The sequence below is a fragment of the Manis javanica genome, chromosome 5 (assembly GCF_040802235.1).
Source record: "Manis javanica isolate MJ-LG chromosome 5, MJ_LKY, whole genome shotgun sequence".
Taxonomy (NCBI): Eukaryota; Metazoa; Chordata; class Mammalia; order Pholidota; family Manidae; genus Manis; species Manis javanica.
The window spans coordinates 12,624,666-12,645,323 of NC_133160.1; the positions used below are offsets into that span (position 1 = coordinate 12,624,666).

The 20,658-nt window shown below is 48.0% G+C and overlaps 2 protein-coding genes across 7 annotated transcripts in view; one reads left to right on the forward strand and one right to left on the reverse strand.

Moving 5' to 3' along the window:
* SLC2A10 (solute carrier family 2 member 10) overlaps nucleotides 1–20,658 on the reverse strand; it is a 66,982-nt gene that overhangs the window by 18,410 nt on the left and 27,914 nt on the right. For 4 of the 6 annotated variants that reach the window (XM_037006243.2, XM_037006242.2, XM_037006241.2 and 1 more), the window contains one exon: nucleotides 230–1,510. In XM_037006243.2, the coding sequence (XP_036862138.2) occupies nucleotides 230–1,510 (1,281 nt within the window). Of the gene's footprint in view, nucleotides 1–229; nucleotides 1,511–4,394; nucleotides 4,908–5,854; nucleotides 5,921–6,287; nucleotides 6,580–20,658 lie in introns of those variants that run through there. The other 2 variants (XM_073236514.1, XM_073236515.1) reach the window with 2 other exon arrangements.
* TP53RK (TP53 regulating kinase) lies at nucleotides 11,753–16,548 on the forward strand. Its single transcript, XM_037006249.2, has 2 exons — nucleotides 11,753–13,152; nucleotides 15,038–16,548. The coding sequence occupies exons 1-2, from the start codon at nucleotides 12,870–12,872 to the stop codon at nucleotides 15,514–15,516; spliced, it is 762 nt and encodes a 253-aa protein (XP_036862144.1). The 5' UTR covers nucleotides 11,753–12,869; the 3' UTR covers nucleotides 15,517–16,548.

The window sequence follows — 20,658 nt, forward strand, 5'->3', positions numbered from 1 at the left end:
TTAAATGTTCTGGGGGCCTTTATAAGAAAAAAAGTTACAAGCATAAAATTAGGCTCTTGTCTTCAGAAGGAGTGCCCACATGTCAGCAAGGCATCCTGAAGCTTAAGCTTCATAGGTTTCATGCTCAAGGTACCTCTAGGGTCCCTCTGAAACCCTGATACAGTCCCCAGGCTTCCCTCTAGGAGGGGTAGAATGCTCTAGAGATACCTGCAAGAAAACGCCCACCTACCTGGTCCAAATCCAAAAGAGAAGGCACTCACAAAGACCATCATGCAGACCAGGGCTGCCCAGTGCAGCAGGGCACGCTCAGGGGCAGGAAGGGATACAGGGGAGATAGTGCTTAAGGCTGGCAGGAGAGGGACGGTGAGGTCCACAGCTCCAGGACGAGGCTTGGCTTTCTCAGAGGTTGACAAGGCTGGATCCCCTTGGTTCTCCCTGGTTGTTGGGAATGATGGTAGAGATATGCCTCTTGGCAGGCCAGAGTCTCCAGGGAGGCCTGACAGTCTGGTGGCATTAGGCATGGCCAGGCAACTTGGGCCTGCGTCTATGGGCATGGCAAAGCTGGCGAGGCCCATGCCACTGACAGACAGGGCCATGAGGGTGCAGCCAGAGAGTAACAGGATCCTGCGGCCCGCTCGGTCCACTAGCCCCATGGCAGTCAGGGTAGCCACCACCTTCACTATGCCAAGCCCCACGGAGGCCAGCACAGCTGAGGATCCCCCGTGGAAGCCAACTGAGTGGAAGATGGTGGAGGCATAGCACAGCACATTGGGCTGCCCTGTTAGCTGCTGGAAGAGCACCAGCCCCAGCCCCACTGTGGTCCGGCCTCGCATGTTATCCCGTGCCCTGAAGAGGTCCAGAAAGGAGTATCTTGGCCTCCGCAGGCCCTTCTTGGAGGCCTCACCTCCCTGGAGAGGGATGAGGTCCTTGGGTGCTGCAGCCTGATCAGTACCAGCCGGGAGACAGAGGAGGCTGAGGGACTGCAGGAGAACAGGTGCAGCAGCCCAGCCAAACATATGCCTCCATCCCCGGGGGGAACCGGCCAGCACATAGTTGAGTGCATAGGAGACCAGGATACCCACGGTGATGCCTGCCTCGTAGAGGGACACCAGCACACCCCGCTGCCGTGGCCCTACCAGCTCTGACACGTAAATACAGCAGGCCATGGAGGAGAGGGAGATGGCGAAGCCAGCTGCGGAGCGGCCCAATACAAGCCAGGCCAGGGAGCTAGCCAGGCCCAGACTCAGGCTGCCTGCCAACAGCACCAAGTTGCTCCCGAGGATGACTTGTTTCCTGCCATAGTGGTCAATGAGGAAGCCCCCTACCAGGGAGGCAAGGAGGGCCCCCAGGAGCAGGCTGCCCACCAGGAACTCCTGCTCCAAACAGCTTAACCCAAAGTCAAGCTGCAGTGGTAGCAGGGCACCTGATATGACTGCCAGTTCATAACCAAAGGTGAGGCCTCCCAGCAAAGACACAGAGGCACACAGGGGCAGGAGTGGTAGAGGCCGGCCTGGAAAACAAAAGTGACAGGGACTGGGTTCAGAATGGTTCCTTACCAGAGCATCCATCCTTCCAACCTCCCCTCCATCCATCCAACCAGCTACTCCATCTAGTTACCCATCCACCCATTCACCCACCCTTCATCTATCATCCATCTACTTCATCCATTCACCCACCCATCCATCTACCCATGCATGCATTCGTCCATTTATCATCCATCCATCCACCTTCATCCATCCGCTCCATCCATTCACCCATCTATTCATCAATCTATTCATTCCTTCATCCACTCCTCCATCCACTATTCATCCAACCATTTGTCCATTCATCTACCCCTTAATTTACCTAATCATCCATTTGTTTATCACCCACAAATATGCCCATTCATCCACCCATATTTGTATTTCATCCCTTATGTACCAATCCACACATCTACTCATCCATCCATCCATTCAACATCCACCCATCCATCCATCCAATCACTCAAAAATTTATTTATCTGGCATCTACATCATGGCAGGCCAGTTCCTGGAGCTGGCGACACAGTGGTATTGTCAAGGACCTGATACTCTAGTACAAAAAGGAAGATGATCAACAAATAAATATATAACTTCAGGTGGTGTTGGGTGTCATTTTTAAAAAAAAGCAGGGAAAGGGGATTGACAGTGATGGAGGAGTCCTATTTTAAATAGGGTAGACAGCTAAGGCCTCTCTTAAGAAGGAAATTCTAAGTAGAGATCTAAATGAAGTAAGGGTTAAAGCCATGTAAAATCTGGGAGAAGAATATTCTAGGCAGAGGGAAGAGCAAGAACAAAGGCCCTGAGGCAGGACAGTTTTGGGTATGTTTGCACAGTACCTATTAACAGCTAGTGCGTACTTAATAGGTGCCCAGCCCTGTTTACATGTATTTCCTCATTTAATTCTTACAAAAATCATGTAACATTCTTAGCATCATTCTCCAAGGTGCAGAAGTTAAGGAACTTTCTCATGGTCACCCAGAAAGCAGGTGGCCAAGCTGACGTGGCTAGAGAATGCAGGCTGCGAATCCCTGTGCTGTTCAGCACGGAGGCCAGAGTGGCCGGAGCCCAGTGAGGAAGTGATAGGAGGTGACGAGGGAGAGACGTAGGCAGGGGGCTGGATCATGTGGAACTCTGTAGGCCATGAGGACAGTGATGAATTTATCCTCGGTGGATGGAAGGCTTTGCAGGCTTGAGCTGGGGACAGGTCTATGGCAGTCACCAGCACATGAGGGTCTTGAGCCCTTAAAATGTGGCTAAGGTGATTGAGGAACTGAATTTCTAATTTTATGTAATTTTAATTAATTTAAATCAATTTAACTTTAAGTGTAATTTAATCCATTTAAATATAAATGTGAAAATAGCCACATGTGACTGGTGGCACCTATATATTGGCAGTGCAGTTATACAGACTATGCCTATTTTTAATTCATATACTTACGTATTTCTGGAAATAGCTAGAGTAATCTAGCAGTATCTGTCTCATTCACCCCTACCTTGGACCTGACAAGAACATTCATAATAATAGAGTCAGGTTTATTGAATGTTTTCTCTGGACCAAGCATTGCTTTGAGTTCTTGAAGTGCAGTAACTCATTTATTTCTCACCACAGCTTTGTGAGGTGGGCTTTTGTATTCTTTATGAATGAATAAATTGATTATTAGAAAGCTGATGTGACTTGTCAAAGGTCAAAAGTAGTACGTAGCTGTGTCTTGATCTGAAGCCAGGTGATCTGGCTTCACAATCCATAATGTTGCTGGCCCCATCATAAAACCTGGGCATATTATGATTTTGCTCTGTTCTCTCTTACTTTTGCCTCTTTCCACCTCTGTGGGCAATTTTTGTGCAGTAGGAGGAGTTTCAAGAGTGGAAGACTCATCCCCTCTGTCTGCTCACCCTTCCTTCTCCTCTTGCCTCCCAGCAAATAACTGGCTACCACTCCCTCACTGGTCTTGTCCTTCCTGTTCATGAATAAATATGCTGGGAAGATTATGTGCCCTGGTCCGGCTGTGTCTTCACCTCCCTTCGCCTCATCTCCCTCAGCTCCTAAGTTGACTGCCAGAAAGAAGATTCTTCCAGGCTCTGTGAGGCAATCCAGTAAAGACACAGAATTTATGGGTCATTTCCTCAGTCCCTCCTGAGCAAAAGGAAACCTAGCTAAGGGACCAGAGGCAAAGTTGTCTGTCCACTGGATGTGCTGCAAAATGCGTTAAGGGCAGATTCGGGTCACATTGAGAAGCACAGAAGAGCAAAAATAAAAGTGAAATAAGCAGTAATAATCACAAGTGTCACATACTGCGCATCTCTTCCGTGCAAAGACTTGAGGTGTCATCTCTCAGTTCATCTGCATAACATCCCTAGGTGGTACTACTATAATTATCCCCATTTTACAGATGGGGAAACTAAGGCTCAGAGCATTCTCACAGCTGGGAAGCAACAGGATGAGGACTCAAAACACTGACCCATCTGACTCCCAAACCCATATACTCAAGAGCTTTGCTGAACTGACTTCAAGCAAGAAGAGCCAATAAAAATAGGAGGGGTGTGAGAGAGACAGCAAGCATGCAGCGGGCAGAGGCAGCGGTGAAATAAAGTCCTTAGGAAAACCCCAAGTCACAAACCATGGTGATGCAATACTGTTCCAAGGAGCAATAAAGGACAGCCCCAAAGGTGTCACGGCCATTAGAAAGACTGGGAAAAACATTCCCTTCCTTAAGCCTTCCATGGCTCCCATCATCTGGCCATTAAGTCCTAACTCCTTAGCCTGACATCCCAGGCCCTTCACGGGTTGGTGTCCCAACCCTACTCCTCAGTCACTTCTCCCCGGCCCGGGCCCTGCCTCCCCACCTGCTTTCCCCCTATACCCAGCAAACACACCATAAATTTTCATGCCACTCCACCTCTGCTGTGCTGGTCCCTCTCGCACTGTCTGTGTCCCCTAAATGACCACTCATACTCTTCAGTCCCAGCTCACAGGGTCGCCTCCCCAAGGGTCCTCCAGTTATATGCGTCTGTTGGCATCCATTCCTCATGCTCTGTTGGAGAGCTGCCCTTCCTCATCCCTGGTCTCTCAGTCTCCTGGGCTGGGTGCAAGTGACTGCCTGCACTTCCACTCCTACTGCCCAGCTCCAGGTTGTGACCATGACCCAGATCTGACCAATCAGCAGGTTCCTGGGCCCTGGGCAGCAGTGAATGCCAAGTGGCTGAACCTGTGTTTGCTCACTGGCGGTGTTAAGCTGGTAGTTTACCTGCCTGGAGCAGGTGGAGCCATCTTCCCCCAGGAGGGATTCCTCAGAACACTACCTGAGCCCCAAAGTCCACTTGTGCCTGAAGTTACTAATAAGTACCTTGTCTGTTTGCTTAAGCTAGTTTGAAGGAGGCCCTGACTAATTTCTATACATCTTTCTTGACTTTCCAAGCCACTTCCTTCACTTCCAACCAGCCGTGCATTCTCCCTTCCCTGGCTCATGCCCCACTGCATCTCCCTTATTAAACTGAACCCTGGAGCTCCAGGAAGAAGCCAGGAGTGAAAATGAACTATGCAAATATCCTCACCCAGAGGGCTAGCTTCCAAACATCCAACACAGCTAACATGTAGTACAGGGCATTCGCTCTAGCCAGCTATACTCTTCTTGAAGCCACACCTGTGTTAGCTGGCTTCATCCCTACAGCAACCCTATGACACAGGCACTGTTGCCATTCCCATTTTATAAATGAAACAACTGAGGCACAGGGAAGTGACAACATTTGCCCAAGCTGACAGTTTGTAAGGGACAGAGAAGAGATCTGAACATGGGCAGTCTGACTCCAGAATATCAGTGTTGGGTGTGATGAAAAGTAAAAGCCCACATTAACCAACCACACTGATCTGGACCACACCGGCTCGCTCTGCCTCAGGGCCTTTGTACTTGCTGTTCCTGCCACCTGGAAGCTCTTCTCCCGACTTTAGCAAGCCCATTTTGAATAATGTCTCAGCTCCGATGTCTCCTACTCCAGGAGGCCCTCCCTGCCCTCCTACCTAAAGAAGCTGCCTCCTTCATCACTCTCTATCAATCACACCCCCTCAGCACCTTTTCTCTCTGAGATTATTTTATTCATTTATTTATTTATCCAACTTCTCAACTGGAATGTTAGCTCCATTGAAGAGAGGATTATTTTGTCTGTTTTGTCTCTTTTTGTTCACTGCTGAGTCCCCAGCCCCTAAGTCAACGTCTGCCACGGTAGGTTGATGACTGACTAAATGATCCTTTGAGGCTTCTGAATCCAAAGAAAAAAAGAGAAAGCTTAGTGCCCTATAGCAACAAAGAAGTTCCCAACTCCCCCCACCCCGATTCTACCTTCTAATCTCCTCTGCCTCCCGTCTGTTGGTTTTGTCTGTTTTGTTCCTGGCAGTATCCTCAGGCCTGGCAAACAAAAGTGCTGGGAGAATTGATTAATGAATTTGCATTTCCGAGCCTCTACTTCTTTGTAGAACAGGAATCATTTCGCTTTTCTTGGGGTTGTTCTAAGGCTTAAAGCGGTCACGAGAGGGCCTGGCCCCGACGAAGCGCCCAATAGCAGGTAAGGAACACCCTCGGGTCACTTTTTTCAGGGCAGAAAGGAGCAAGGAAGGAAATACAGCGAAGTCCCTTTCCAGCGCCCAGCCAAGGCCTGCCGCCCCGGCCCGCCGCCGGGTGGGCCGCCCCTGGTCCGGGCGTGCAGCGGGGCCGGCGGGCGCGCGCTGATTGGGTCGGGGACCCCCGCGGGCCTCGCCGCCGGGAAGCGACTTACCCATGGCGAGCAGGGTTCCGAGGCGTGCTGGGGGCGCCGGGGCCCGTGGGCATCCCGGGGTTGGAGTCCCCGCCTCCGCCGCCGGACAAACTTTCCGGCCCGCCTCCCGCGGGCGTCCCACCCTCCTTCCCGCCTGCCTGCCCGCAGCGCAGCCGCCACGTCGACCAGCCCAGCCCCCTGTGTCTGGAGAAGGGACGGAGGGGCGCCCGGGACCGCCCAGGCCCGGGTGCTGGCCTGGCTGCGCCACCGCCCCACCACCCTCCCCGTTGGGGGGCATCCCTGCATGCTGTCCTCCCCTGTCCTCCTGCAGGAAGGAGACTCCCAGTCACTGCAGTCCACACTAGTCTGGCCTCTCCAGGATGTGTACGCACACACACTGGTTTGTCTACACTGACTGGGACACACACCCCCACACCTGATCTCTCACTCTCCCATGGATTCATCACCCATTCACTGGACACTTCCCGAGTGCCCAGAGGCACTTGAGGATGGGATGGGAGAATGAGAAGGTCAGACTTTTTTGCCCTTGTGGAGTTTGCTTTCTAGTTGGGGAGGAAGAAAAATAAATTACTAATAGAGTCAGAGAAATACCAGCCAGTGATAGGCGAGGCAGAGACCCTACTAGGATGGTGGGATGGAGGGCATAGGTGGCTGCTTTATCTGGGGGGCCTGGGGAGGTATTTGAGCTGAGACCTGAGTTTCTGGGAAAAGGAAGGGCAAAAGCAAAGGTGGAAGGCGCTTGTGGAGTATAAAGGACAAAGAAAGGAAGGCACAGTGTGTGGGGCACAGCAGTTGACAGGGAGAGAAGATGGAAAGGGGGCCTGAGGGAGGGGTTGGCAAGGACCAGATCATTTAAGGCTTTGGGAAGCCAGGGTCAGGAATGCAGATTTTACTTCAACTAACACATGAAATAATTGGGGAGTTCTAGTAGGTCATAGGAAACAGGGCAGAAACAGGGGATCACTTTGGAGGCTGTTGCAAGGTTGGAGAGGAAGGTGATTTGGACTAAGGTAATAGTAATGGGGAAGGAGAAAAGTAGTCAGACGGGAGATAGACTCGATAAGCACTTCCAGACTGGGAGAGGAGGGGTGTGTGGTGGGGGAGGGGGAGAACTAGAGTTCTGTTTTGGCTGTGTGACACTTAAGGGACTCATTAGGCATCCATGTGGAAAGAGGTGGGCAGTTTAATGAAAGAGCCTGTAGTTCTGGAAAGGAGCCAGGCTGGAGACACTCTAAGGCGAAACAGGTACATATGCAAGCTCAGCACCCCCAAGGCCCCAACCTCTCACTGCGTGTTCACACACACAGCATTCATTTACGTGCATCAGTGGCCATTCCTCAACCAGCAGGAATCATGTGCCCCAGATACAAACAGCCATCTCAGCAAAGACAGGAGTGGCAAAACCCTCGGGGCCAGGGGACCCTTGTACAGTTCTGAAATTACAACAGCTAGGGTGATTTGAAAACATGGCTCCAAAATTCTTTGTTCCTTCCCTTGAAATCTAGGTGGGCTCGTGACTGGCTTGACCAGTAAGTTGCACAGAGCTGACAGTGTGTGACTTCTGAGGCAGGGTTCCTGGGACACCGGCTCCTGGAGCCCTGAGCCTGTAAGAAGTCTGACAACCCTGAGGCTGCCATGCTGTAAGGAAGCCCACGGCACACAGAGGTCACGTGTGGATGCTCCAGGGGGTGGCCCTAGCCTTTGAAACCATCCCAGTGCTGGCTCCAGACTGAGGCTTCAGATGATTTCAGAACCTTTTCACCTTACACCCCAAACTTTGTAGAGCAGAGACAAGCCATCCCTTTTGTTCCCAGTCTGGATTCCTGACCCACAAGTTCCATGAGTATAATTAAATGACCGTTTTTAGCTGCAATGTTTTGGAGTAAATTGTTATGCAGCTTTAATAATGGGAACAATAGCTTAAGGTGTTGAGCAATAATTATGTACTTGATTTAAGCACTTTACATGGATTAGCTCCCTGTTAGCCCTCACAACTGCTTCATGAGATAGGGACCATTACAATTTATCCCATTTTATGAATGAGGAAACTGAGACAAAAGGAGGTGAAGTATCTTGTTTGCTTAACAAACAAGTAAATAAGATGTATAGTGCTCAAGACACACACTAGGCTATAGCCGAGCTGAGAGTCAAGCCCGGTTTGGGGGTAATTAGGTTCTTATTCATCAGGCTGTACTGCCTTTCTCAAGCAGAGAAGAGCCCAATGAGGCCTCTTGGCCATTGCCATGTGACAATTCCTCCATCTGTGAGTATCTGGAATTGTCACCAGTCCACCTGGTACAGCGGGGCCTGAGCTATTCCACTGCTGTGTGACAACCCATAGAAGTTAATCATGGAAAAGGGCATGAAGTCCCTTGATCTTTGATTTGCATTAAGTCATGAGGATGTTGGCATGCTTGCTGTCATGCTCTCTCCCTCCTAGAAAATAGAGAATCCTTCTTCACTTGTAACCCCAAATGAGAGAAAAGTTCTAATGGGACCTTTCAAAGGCATATTTGATAACTGCTTCCCTTGAGGGTGGACAGGACCTACTGACTCATTTCTAACAAACAGAATACAGCAAAAGTGGTGGAAATCATTTTTGAGAGTAGGTTATAAAAGATGGTGATTCATGTTTGCTCACTCATTCACTCTGACAAAGCCACCTGCCAGTTGGGAGCTGCCTGATGGAGAGACCCACATGGCAAGAATTGAGGGTGACCTCCAGGCAACAGCCAGTGAGCAACTAAGGCCCTGAGATCAATAGCCTGTGAGGAACTAAATCCTGCCATTAATAATAACCACATAGACAAATAAGACAGTCTGTGACAATTCAGTACAGAGACACCAGAGCTTATAAAAGTTGAATTTTCCCTCCTCTGAGAAGTCAAGGAGGGCTTCCCTGAGGAAGTGACATTTGAGCTGAGAATGCTGAGAATGGAAGGCCCTATGGCAAGAGAGAGCCTGGCAAGAATGAGAGACAGAGAGATGGCAAATGTGTTTGAAGATCAGTGAGCAAAGGGGAGTGTGATGAGAGATGAAGTTGGAAAAAGGACTTTGGGGTCTCATGCAGGACCTCATGGGTCTTTATCCTAAGCACAATGGGGAGCCATTGAAAAGTTTTAAACTAGGTTTCCTGCCATTGAAGCCAGAACCAGTCTGACCACAGCAAGCCTGGGACTTGTAAATATGTTTACACAGAGGATTTTCCAAAGGAGGGGCTCAAACAGGTTCAGTAACCATGGAGATGGCTATGTGGACATTAACAATTATGGTAATGAAGCCACAAATATGAGAAACTGGACATTATAAGTAGAATTGGTTCTGGGTGAGCTTTGAGTAGTCTGTGCAGATGAAAGTTGCTGGAAGCCACATTAGGCCAACATAAAGGGTCTGATGTCTGAAAAGGTGACCTGCCCTCTGTATGAATGAAATGCAGGGGCCGCGGAACTGAGAGTTGGTGTCATAGCAACCCTTGGACCAAAGGGACTTTCTTTAGCATTCACACAGTGTATCAGGCTCCTGTGGCTGCCCCCCAGGGGCTACACCCAGCTCCCTTCCTCCCTGCACATCTCCAGCTTCCTCTGCAGATAAAGCAAAGACACAAGGGCCAAAACACTCAACCATTCTCTGGTGGAATAAGCCAGGGTTCTTGCTGCAAGTTACACAAACGGCACTGCCCCTGTGTCTGTGCAGTGACACTCAGGACATGGAATAAAGGAAGGGCTTCTATAGTGGATAATGGCCCTGGTGTTCCCCCATGACACCACCCAATGGGAGGTCCCTTCCCGCAGAAGAGTGGGTGGATGCTACGAGTCTACTTATAATAGCTATTGCATTAAGCCGTCCACAAATAAAAATGACTTTCATTTATGGAATGCTTATCATGTGCCCAGCATAGTTCCATGTATTCTACCTCTAGATACTCATTTAATCCTCAAAAAAACCCTCTAAGATGGATATTAACTACAATCTTATTTTATAATGAGAAACTAAAGCCTGAGAGGTTAAGTAACTTGCTGTTCCTCAAACATGTTAAGCACATCTCTGCCCAAGGGCCTTTGTATTTTCTATTCCCTCTGCCTGGAATTTGTTTCTCCCAGGAATCCATTCACAGGACTCAAATGTCACCTTTTCATGGAAGCTTTCTCAATAATCTTATTTAAAATTGCGCCACTACTCCTCACCCTGCCACCGTCCTCTCTACTTCCCATAAAGTTACCATAAAACTTATCACCCCAAATAGCATGCTTTTAAGAGTGAAGAGGGAACATTATTTGTAGTGTTGGTTTATTTATAGTGCTAGGGCAACAGGTAAAAACTGGGGCTGTCGCTGACAAACAAGGATGCATGTCATCTTAGCCATCCCTCTTCCCTATTTTATTTTTCTCCATAGCACCTATTACCCCAGGTCAACTATATAGTATCCTTTTTTATTTGCTTTTTGTCTGTTTCCACCTAGTAAAATGTAAGCTCCATGAGGGTGGGATTAGATTCTGTTTGTTCACTGGTGTGTCCTAAGGGCTAGCCTAGCCTAGGGTATTCACTCAATAAATATGTGTTGAATGAATTAGTGATGAATGAATGGACATTTGGTGCTGATGGGTAGAAAGTAAGGAGAGGCTAAAGGGTCTCCTTCCAGGTCAGCCTTAGGCTCAGAAAGGTCTAAGGCTGAAAGAAAAGTCCTCTCCTCTGCCTCCCCCGCCTCCTCCACTGCTAGGCTGTTCTACCCAGAGTCCAGCTGTCCTCCACAGCCAGAGGGGAGGCCTTGAAGGGCCATGCCTGCCTCAAGCACTTCCCTTCCAGCAGGAAAAGTCCTTTGGGACACTGCCTCTGCTCCTGCCCTTTCAGCTCCCAGCTTGTCTCCTTGCTCCAGCCACATGGAGTGGCTGGGCCTTCTCCAGCCCAGCCCTGCCCTGTGTCTGTTCTTTCTGCCTGGTACCTGAGTACCCCCTCCTCCCCCAACTACTCCACTTAGTTGAAGGAGGACCAACCTGGGAAACTCGAGGGCAAAGGTACAGGGTAATGAGACACACTTGGCAGGCATGTAAATAGGCACAAAACTTTGAGAGAGCAGGCAGTTTGGCTGATGGATCAATTTAAAAATGTTCAGTAATATCACTTGCAGAGATGTCCTTAGAAACACTTGAGGATGCCTAAAAAACCTGTTCATTGCAGCTTTGTTTGTGAGAGAACAAAGAAGAGAGAGAGAGAGAAACAAAACAAGATTGTAAATAACTGTTTAGTAATCCGGTGTCAAACCCCCCTCCAAAAAAACGCAAAGTTGTGAAACAATTAGGTGCGTTTATTTGGGGTCTTAGGGATTGCAGTAGATTCAGGGAGAAACTCAAATGTATGCTCCAGAGGGAAAAAGGCTTACAGTTTTTAAAGGCAAAAAGGTGAACTCCAGGGGGGCTTACATCATTGCTTTGAAAGAATTAATATAGACTAAAACTATTGTAACCTACATTTAGCTATACATAATTGGTTGCTAAGGTTATTCACTAGTCAAAAAGTCCACTTTGCTGCAGGCAACAGATATTTGTCCAAGATGCTTAGGGTTTGACAGAATACAAAATTTAATGTTCTTCTGAGAAGTTTCAGACAAGAGGACCAGCGTCGACCCTATTTCCTTAATAGCCCCCTGACATTATTTTAGTTTACTCGCATTGTCAATGTTAAAACCCATTTTGTCTATATTTACAGTGGAAAGAAACGATATACAATGGCCTGGGGTGGGGCAAATTGGTGATGGGAGTTTTTTCGTGTGCACAAATTTCTCTAAGAATTTGTTATAGCTTGTAATATCTGAAATTAAAAACAAAAACAAAAAATATACAAACAGCAAACGTTTGTTTGCTAAGCACGACCAAATTCAGTTTAGGTTCTGTCTCATCTGGAAAATGTTCCCTAATTCCACCTTCCCCGCAGCCTCATCAACCCCAGCACCCTCTCCGAGTATCAATTGTTCTTTTATGTTACATGGGTTTTCATCACTTTAACCTATTACTTCTGAAAGCATTCAATAAAGGGTAGCTCTTATCCTAGCTCTAAAGACGATGTCAGACGCGCGGTTTATTATTTCCCCGCCGACTCTAACTAGGGTAAGCCCCTTTTGGAGGAATTCAGGAGCTAAGTAAGCGACAAGGTGTTCCAGAAAGAGAACTCCTGGGGGTACAGCTTCCCGGACCCGGAGATTCCTGAAAAGAGAGGAAATTCCGAAAAAGCTTTTCGCGACAGGTATCGAAGTTTTCCTGAAAGAGCAGAAGAACTCGGAGACAGAGCCACTAAAACCAACGGCCGGAGGGACCGAGGGCTTCTGCAGAGAGCCGAGGAGCAGGACGAGCTGCTTTACCGAGAGTTGACGAGGGCTTACGGAGATGGCCGAAGAGCTTGGAGGCGGGGCCATAAGAGCCTTTCTCAGGGCCAAAGAGCCGAAAGGCTGGGAGGCGGAACCACTTCCGCAGGGCTAAGTGTCGGCACCGAGTGGCCGACGAGGTCCGAAGGCTTCCGGAGCAGCCGAATCTTCTCCGATAGCTTCCGGAGAAAGCCGAGGGCTCCGAGAAGGGACGCTGAGGTGGAATCATGGCGGCGTCCATCGCTGCTGGGGTTGAGAAGATCGAGGAGCCGGCTCCGGAGGCTGAGGCGCTGGCCGCGGCCCGGGAGCGAAGTAGCCGCTTCTTGAGTGGCCTGGAGCTGGTGAAGCAGGGCGCCGAGGCGCGCGTGTTCCGCGGCCGCTTCCAGGGCCGTGCAGCCATGGTGAAGCACCGCTTCCCCAAGGGCTACCGGCACCCGGCGCTGGAGGCTCGGCTCGGCCGCCGGCGGACGGTACAGGAGGCTCGGGCACTGCTCCGCTGCCGCCGCGCAGGTGAGGCGGCCCGCCTCGGGGGCGTGTGGGGGCCCGAGGCTTCGGGGCCTGGGCGACATGGGTGAGGGACTCCCTTACGCTCGGTGCTGCCATTTGTCCGTTGGTGCCTCCTGCTTTGGCCTTCTGCTAAAACAGTCAACCTTTCATCCCCGTCTTCGTTCATAAATTCTTATGGACCCTCCTAGCCGTGCAACAACAAGCATTTGTCCTGGAGCCTTTGCACCTGGTTTAAGTTCCCCGCTCTGCTTGTGTGTCTCAGCGCTGAGCATGGTATGTAACCGCCCCGAGCCCCAGGCCCCGCATTTGTACGGTCTTCCCCGTCTGTACAATGTTCCATCACTGTGTCTCCCCTCATGACTTTTAAGAAGCAGTTATAAGCTCAAGTACATGCCTGAAGCCAGGCTCTCTGGGTTCAAATACCGACACCACAACTTCATATGGAGCCTTTCAACGTGTTACTTAAGTCCTCAGCCTCAGTTTCCTCGGCTGTAAAAGAGTGTTAGTAGCAATATCTGTCTCAGGGTTGTTGTGACCGGTAGAATAAGGTATGTGTGCCGTTGGTGATGTTTGAATATATGACTGGCACACAGCCCTCAGTAAACGTTAGATTTCATTAAATAGTTTCCTTGCTTTTTCACTGAAACGCTGTTGTACACCATCCCCGTAAACCTTGAACTCAGAAGAGAAACAGGCTCAGAGAGGGGAAGTAACTTCCAAAAGGTCACACAGCTAGTAAGTGACCCAGTCGGGCACTCAGGCCATATCCTTCTGACTCAGAAACACTGGCTTTTCACATTTATACACCCTACCTTTCTTTATTTCAATAATATTTGTTAAGCACTTGCTGTACACCAGGACATAGTTACTTGCTGGGAGAGCTAGAGGAAATTCGGTAGTGAACAAGCAGACACATTTCTACCCTTGCTTGGATTTAATGAAGATATCTGTGGGTTCATATTTTCAGTTTTCATCCCCCCTAAGATATAAGGTCTATTAAACAGGGATCCTGGCTACCTCCTTTCCTGCTGTACCCCCACCAGTAGGTCTCCAGTATCTACAAGTTTTGAGCATTATTGATGCTAATAAGGATGCACTGAATCTTTGAATTCAATTAATGCATTGAATTCTTGGATATATTGCTCTCATGTTACAGAAGCAGAAACAGAGGCTTACAGAAGTTAATGTGACTTTTTAAATTAAGGTATTATTGATACATACTTTTATGAAGGTTTCACATGAAAAAGCAATGTGGTTCCTACATTCTCCCGTTATTATCATGTCCCACCTATACCCCATTGCAGTCACTGTCCATCAGTATAGTAAGATGCCACAGAGTCACTCACTATTTGCAAGAAGTTAATGTGACTTAAAGGTTATACAGCTAATAAGTGAGTTGGGATTGGAACCCATCCTTTTGACTGCAAAGAATCTCTAAGCCAACATACTGCTTGACCTGTTCATGTCTTTGTGAAATTGAAGTTGCTCTGACTGGACTATACTTACATTCTGGCACTTTGTTTTATTTTTTAGGGAATAAGTGTGATAAAGTTGGCATGCTGTTTTTTAGGGAATAAGTGTGATAAAGTCCAATCCTAAAGGTTGTGAAGGAGGAGGGAGCTTTGGCTCCACTGAATTTAGCTATGAAGTGGTTTAAGGCATAGTCCTGTAAGACATGAGCAGGGGGAACTTTGGATGAGTTTTGTACCATTCTGTAGCACTCCTAAATCTCTTTCCTAAAATAAGCAGATACATATACTGTATAAAACTGGTTAAAAAAATCTGGAATTTCCTCAAGTATACACTGTAAAAAATCTTTAGAAATTAAGTTTACCATTAGAAAAAAAAAAGAATCTTAATTCAATAACCACATATGTCTTGATTGCAGGGATATCTGCCCCAGTTGTCTTTTTTGTGGACTATGCTTCCAACTGCTTGTACATGGAAGAAATTGAAGGCTCGGTGACCGTTCGAGATTACATTCAATCCACTATGGAGAATGAAAAAACTCCCCAAAGTCTCCTTGGTTTAGCCAAGACAATTGGGCAGGTTTTGGCTCGAATGCACGATGAGGACCTCATTCATGGTGATCTCACCACCTCAAACATGCTCATGAAACCCCCCCTGGAACAGCTGGACATCGTGCTTATTGACTTTGGGCTGAGCTTCATTTCAGCACTTCCAGAAGATAAGGGGGTTGACCTGTATGTGCTTGAGAAAGCCTTCCTCAGTACCCATCCCAATACTGAGACTGTCTTTGAAGCCTTTCTGAAGAGCTACTCCACCTCCTCCAAAAAGGCCAGGCCAGTGCTAAAAAAATTAGATGAAGTGCGCCTGAGAGGAAGAAAGAGGTCCATGGTTGGTTAGAAGAATGTTTGACAGCCACAGATAGTTAAGCTGTTTACTTAGACCTAAATAAAGGTCTGAGATATTTTTAAGTGCTGTCTGTGGTCATGGTGGTTAAGTGTCATTATCATCTGCAGTTGACTGTTCTCAAGAACTTAGTATGTACATAAGTCATGTTCTAGGCAGAATTGGGTGTTTAAGATTAATCTAGGACAGGCTTTCTCCCCATTTGTGACATACATACCTGAGATACACTGGCATGGCGTTACAAAACATTGAGTCACATAATGAGAACATTGTTCTCTTGTCAGTCCTGGTAAGACAAGGACAAAATCTCAGTTGGTGACAGTATGTCCTTAGCAGCCTTCTAATCCAGCTTTTTTGATGTATACATGGCATATTTTTCTTGAAACCAGTGTAGTGGTATACAACCAGCATTTTAAAAACGAAGTAGAATTATAGACTAGAAAATGCAGTGAGCTACATGTAGAATTATATTGTTTCATGAAACTTGTTTCAGATATACATAGACAAGGATATGTACTGGGGTTTGATATAAAATACATTTCTTGATGAATGTTATGCTAAAGAAAAATACTGCTGAACTCCAGTTTCTGTCTTTTTAAAAAAGTGGGCTCGTAGCTTTCAGGCAACTGAGATTTATGTTATTTTATACAACACTGGTTTTTTTGTTGTTGCTCTGTATTTTTATGGTTACTTTCTAATTAAGACAGGTATGGATATAAAGTCCCCTTATAGTTTACACATGTTAAAAAGTAAGTCTATATCACGGACAGTGAGTAGATAGAGAAAAAAGAAAGAGTAGATAGTGAAGTGGCTTGGGAATGACTGAAGTTGGATAAGGCCTGGCTTAAGGGAAGACTTTGGAAAACCGAGATAAGATGCAGAGTGCCACTAATTACCTCACATTTAACCTTGCCCACCCTCGGTTTCTCCTCACCACCACCCAAAAGGTGTGTGTGGGGAAGTATAATAAAGTACTTTCTTCCTTGTCAGCTTCAACTAAAAAATAAATATTTTTAGTCCTTGTTATGTGCGTGGCAACTAACTGGGTACTGGGTGCAATGGGGAGTAAGGGGGGCAAGCATAAGCTCTACGGAGTTAACGTTCTAAAGGGCCCAGGACCATGTGTTTAGTTCACTGTAGCCAGCACCCTACATGTGGCAGATGCCCAGGAATGAATGAAAACCTCCCTTCCTGGGTAGTAATGCCTAGTAGATAGGAGAACTAATGTCTTTATCTGCTTACTCTATGTCAGGCATTGTGCCAGGAGTTTTCTTGTTGGATCTAAACTCTGCTAGGTATTCTTCACATTTTATAGATGGGGAAACAGGCTCAAAAGGCGGGACGTTGTGTGGGCTCTCACAGGTAGCAAGGGGTACTTAGACCTGGCTCCAAAGCCCATGTGCTTTCCACTGATTGTTTAAGAGATGAGAGCGGGAAGACCTCGTGGGGAGAATGACTGGCTGACCTACATAGGCAGGTAAATACCTAGTGCTTACTATGTGCCACGCAAGATAGAGGGGACACGAAGGCTGTCCTTACTCTCCTGGGAAACATTAAGTATGGAGAACAGTTTCACACAGTGATGAATGCTGTACAGAGTGGGGATCACAGACATCCTGAGTGGGGATCGAGGGGTAGGGGACACGGGAGAGGTCAGGGAAAGCCTCTGATGAGGTGACATTGGAACTAAGATGTGAAGGAGAACCAGGAGATGGGAATACATTCCAGGCCAAAGGACCATCCTGTACAAAGTTGGTAAAGGAGGAATATTCTGGAGAGACAGCAAGGCCACTATGGCTGGTTTGCAGCGATTAAGGGGGAGAGGCAGGAAATGAGATCAGAAGTGGTTAAGGGCCAGTTCGTGTAAGGCCTTGTTACAAGGTTGGGTTTTATTCTTCATGCAACTTGGGGTTTCAATCAGGGAGACATCTGATTTATGTTTTGAAAGGTCACATTGATAGAAAAAGGACTAAAAGGGGCAAGAGTGGAAGCAAGAAACCAGTGGGGAGGAATGCAACTGGCCTGTGCAGTGATGATGGGAGCCTGCGGGGGAGGTGCTGGCAAGCCTACCACAAACCACTGACGTCCTTGTGTGTGTGACATGGCGGCCAGCGGCCATGATGGTACCAGTAACAGTAGGGAAGCAAAATGATGTCCCTGCAAGCACTGAGCAGGAGAAGGAGGCACTAGAGACCAGAAACTTCCTAAATGGTTCCAGGAGGAGTATATATGTACCTGGCCCACAGCCCATGGTGGGAAATAACAGATTCACCAACATTCCCAGGTGAACTAGGGAACATTCCTTCCCTAGTTCAGTGTCTCACAAATGGATAAGGAATTCTCTGCAATTCTAGATTCCTCAAAGTCCACATGGGGACAGCTGGTGCTTTGCAGCCATGAGCCAACAGCACTAGCAGCTCTGAGTTCCCACCTGAACACTCCCAGATGGGTGTTATATCCCCCACTTTACAGACGAGGAAACATTTAACAATGTAAACTATGTCAGAGGGTCACAGTAAGTGATATAGCTGGGATGCCAACCCACATTTTTAACACGGTTAGCTTTATATGCTAAGTTCTTTGCATGCCTTAGCCCATTTCACTGAGGAGGCAACTGAGGGACAGGAAATTAAGTCTTGCCTGAGGTCACACAGCTAGTGAGTGGCAAAACCAGGGAAATGTGATGTGACACTGAGATGGACAACACTGAAAAGGACACAGGCCCATATCTGGAACATTTAAAAAAGCTCTTGTGGCCAACACATGGGCCACAGAATACAGTTACCCAAGCCTGTGCCCTGTACAGACCTGTTCTTGTTAGATAAGCTACCCCCTCTACACACACACACACACACACACACACACACACACTGGGTCGCCTCTAGGGTTTGGGGAGCACATACGTTGATGAAGGCATGTACATATAATCTCTGCTGTAACAGGATGTAAACCCTAATCCTGACCCTGGTTCCAATAAATTTTTACTTACAAAAAACTGGCTTGTGAGCCACAGTTTGCCAATTTGTTTTTTTAAATATTACATTGAAATACTTGTCTTGCTTACTGAATTTTTAGGTTCCCTGTACATTTGTGCCCTAGTAGTAGACACACTCGCCTGATCCTAGTTAGGACCAGCTGTCAGTGACTTTTGAGAACTGGGCCTGCCCCCAGCCTCTTTCTGGGAAGGGAGAATCTCTTGTGTCCTGCATTCCCGGCACTGCAACTCCAGGGCCCAGAAAAGTGGCTCTCTTCTGCCACCAGAGGTCGCAAGTTCCTGTCACTCGTGCAAAGAAGTAAACAAGTTTCCCTCCCTCCCGTTCCTCCTGCCCCACTTTCTCTTCTCCCCTCTCCTCCACCCCTCCTCTCTCTTTCTCTCCTCCCTCTCTTCTCTATTCCTCCTTCTCCTTCACTCTTTTGCTTGCCATCTCTCTCCTTTATCTTGTGCATGTATTCACTCAACACCTTAGCTGAGCATCCTGTGTGGTGGGCACCACACTAATCACTCAGGATCCAGGGGGCAAGACCGACAGGGGATTTGTTTTGTCGTCCATTCTCTCCCTGCTTCACTCATCATTCACTAGGTATTTACTGAGCACCGTGGCTGTGTCCAGCTCTGTGCTGGATCCTGAGGAAGCTACGATGATGAGAAAGTCCAGCCACCACCCTGGACCCCCTAGTCTCCCTCAGTGCAGCCGCATCAGTGGTTCCCTGACTCTGCCTTGCTTCTGCCCTGGCCCTACATTCTTCCTCACTCAGCAGCCAGAGGTGCCCTTTTAAGGCCAGATTATGCCACTTCTCTATTCAGAATTTTGATGGCTTCCTATCCCGTGTCTCCTTGTTTACCAGCTGCATATCCTGGGACCCCCTCCCAGTACCTCTCTGAGCCTCAGTGTCATGTTCTGTAAAATAGTGCCTGCCTTTTGGAGCTGCTATGAGTCAGGGGTCAGGATCCTCAGGAGGCGGACTGTGAGATGCAGTTCAGCATGTAGGATATTTACTGAGGCGTGCCCTGGGATCAAACTCCACAGAAGGGGTGGGAAGGGAGCAGGGGATGGTGGAGGGGGAGCGGGGCTGAGAGGCAGACCCAACAACAGCCTCAGCTGACCCCACAGGCAGCCCTGCAGCTAAGCTGGCCCTGCAGAGATGCCCCAAGTTGGTTGGGCTAAGATGGCCAGGACCACATCATCCCACGTCACTCAGTCATTAGTGAGCCACCCCTGGAAGACATGAGCTTGAGCAAGGTCATTCTCTACCCATAATGCCATCCCTGAAGGGCTGACAGCTGCATGCTGACCACACTCCCTGCATCCGGGCAACCAGGCCTCCCTTGAAGGGAATCGGTGGGGCATATCCATGTCTACCATAAGCATCAGTGGAATAATACATGTAGGTGCTACCACACTGCCTGGAACATTCTAACAACTAGCAATTATTATTACATAATTTATATTGCTACTGTTTTTAGAGACCAGTGAACAGCCAATATAACACAGCATTTGCTCCGCTCACAAGCCAAGGACACACAGGTACACTCTCCCATATTGCCAGGCTCCAACTCCAGGGTTTCTCAATCAACAGGTCTGGGGCCGGGCTGAGAATTTGCTATTCTAACAAGTTCTTAGGTGATGCTGAGGCTGCTATTCTGAGAACCACTGCCCCAAGGAAAATAGAGGGGATCCATGAGAAGAACAGCAAGTGGATGCTGGGAGGGCAGAAGCAATAGTTTTTATTACAGTGATTGTATCTATTGACAGATGAGGAAGCCGAGGCTCAGAGATACTAAGCAACTTGCCCAGAGTCATCAGCCTGTAAATGGCAGAGATTTTATCTGGCATTGTCTGTTGCCTACCAAAAGCCTTTTTCCTTTTGGACAGAGTCCTGATTTATCCTGGTATTTATTAGATGAAGGTGGCTTCATCTCAGGGAAGGTCAGACTGGTCCTTGATGTTGGGGTGGGCATGTGACCCTTTTCTGGACAATAAGATATAAAAGCAAATCTGCAAAGTTTACTTCTGAGGGAAGATTTTGCTTCTTACAGAAGGTGAGAGGGGTGTGAGAATTCTCATGTCCTGACTCCAACACATCTCCATCAATAATTCCTGTCTTTAAATGGTGATAACTGGAGGTTCACCAGCC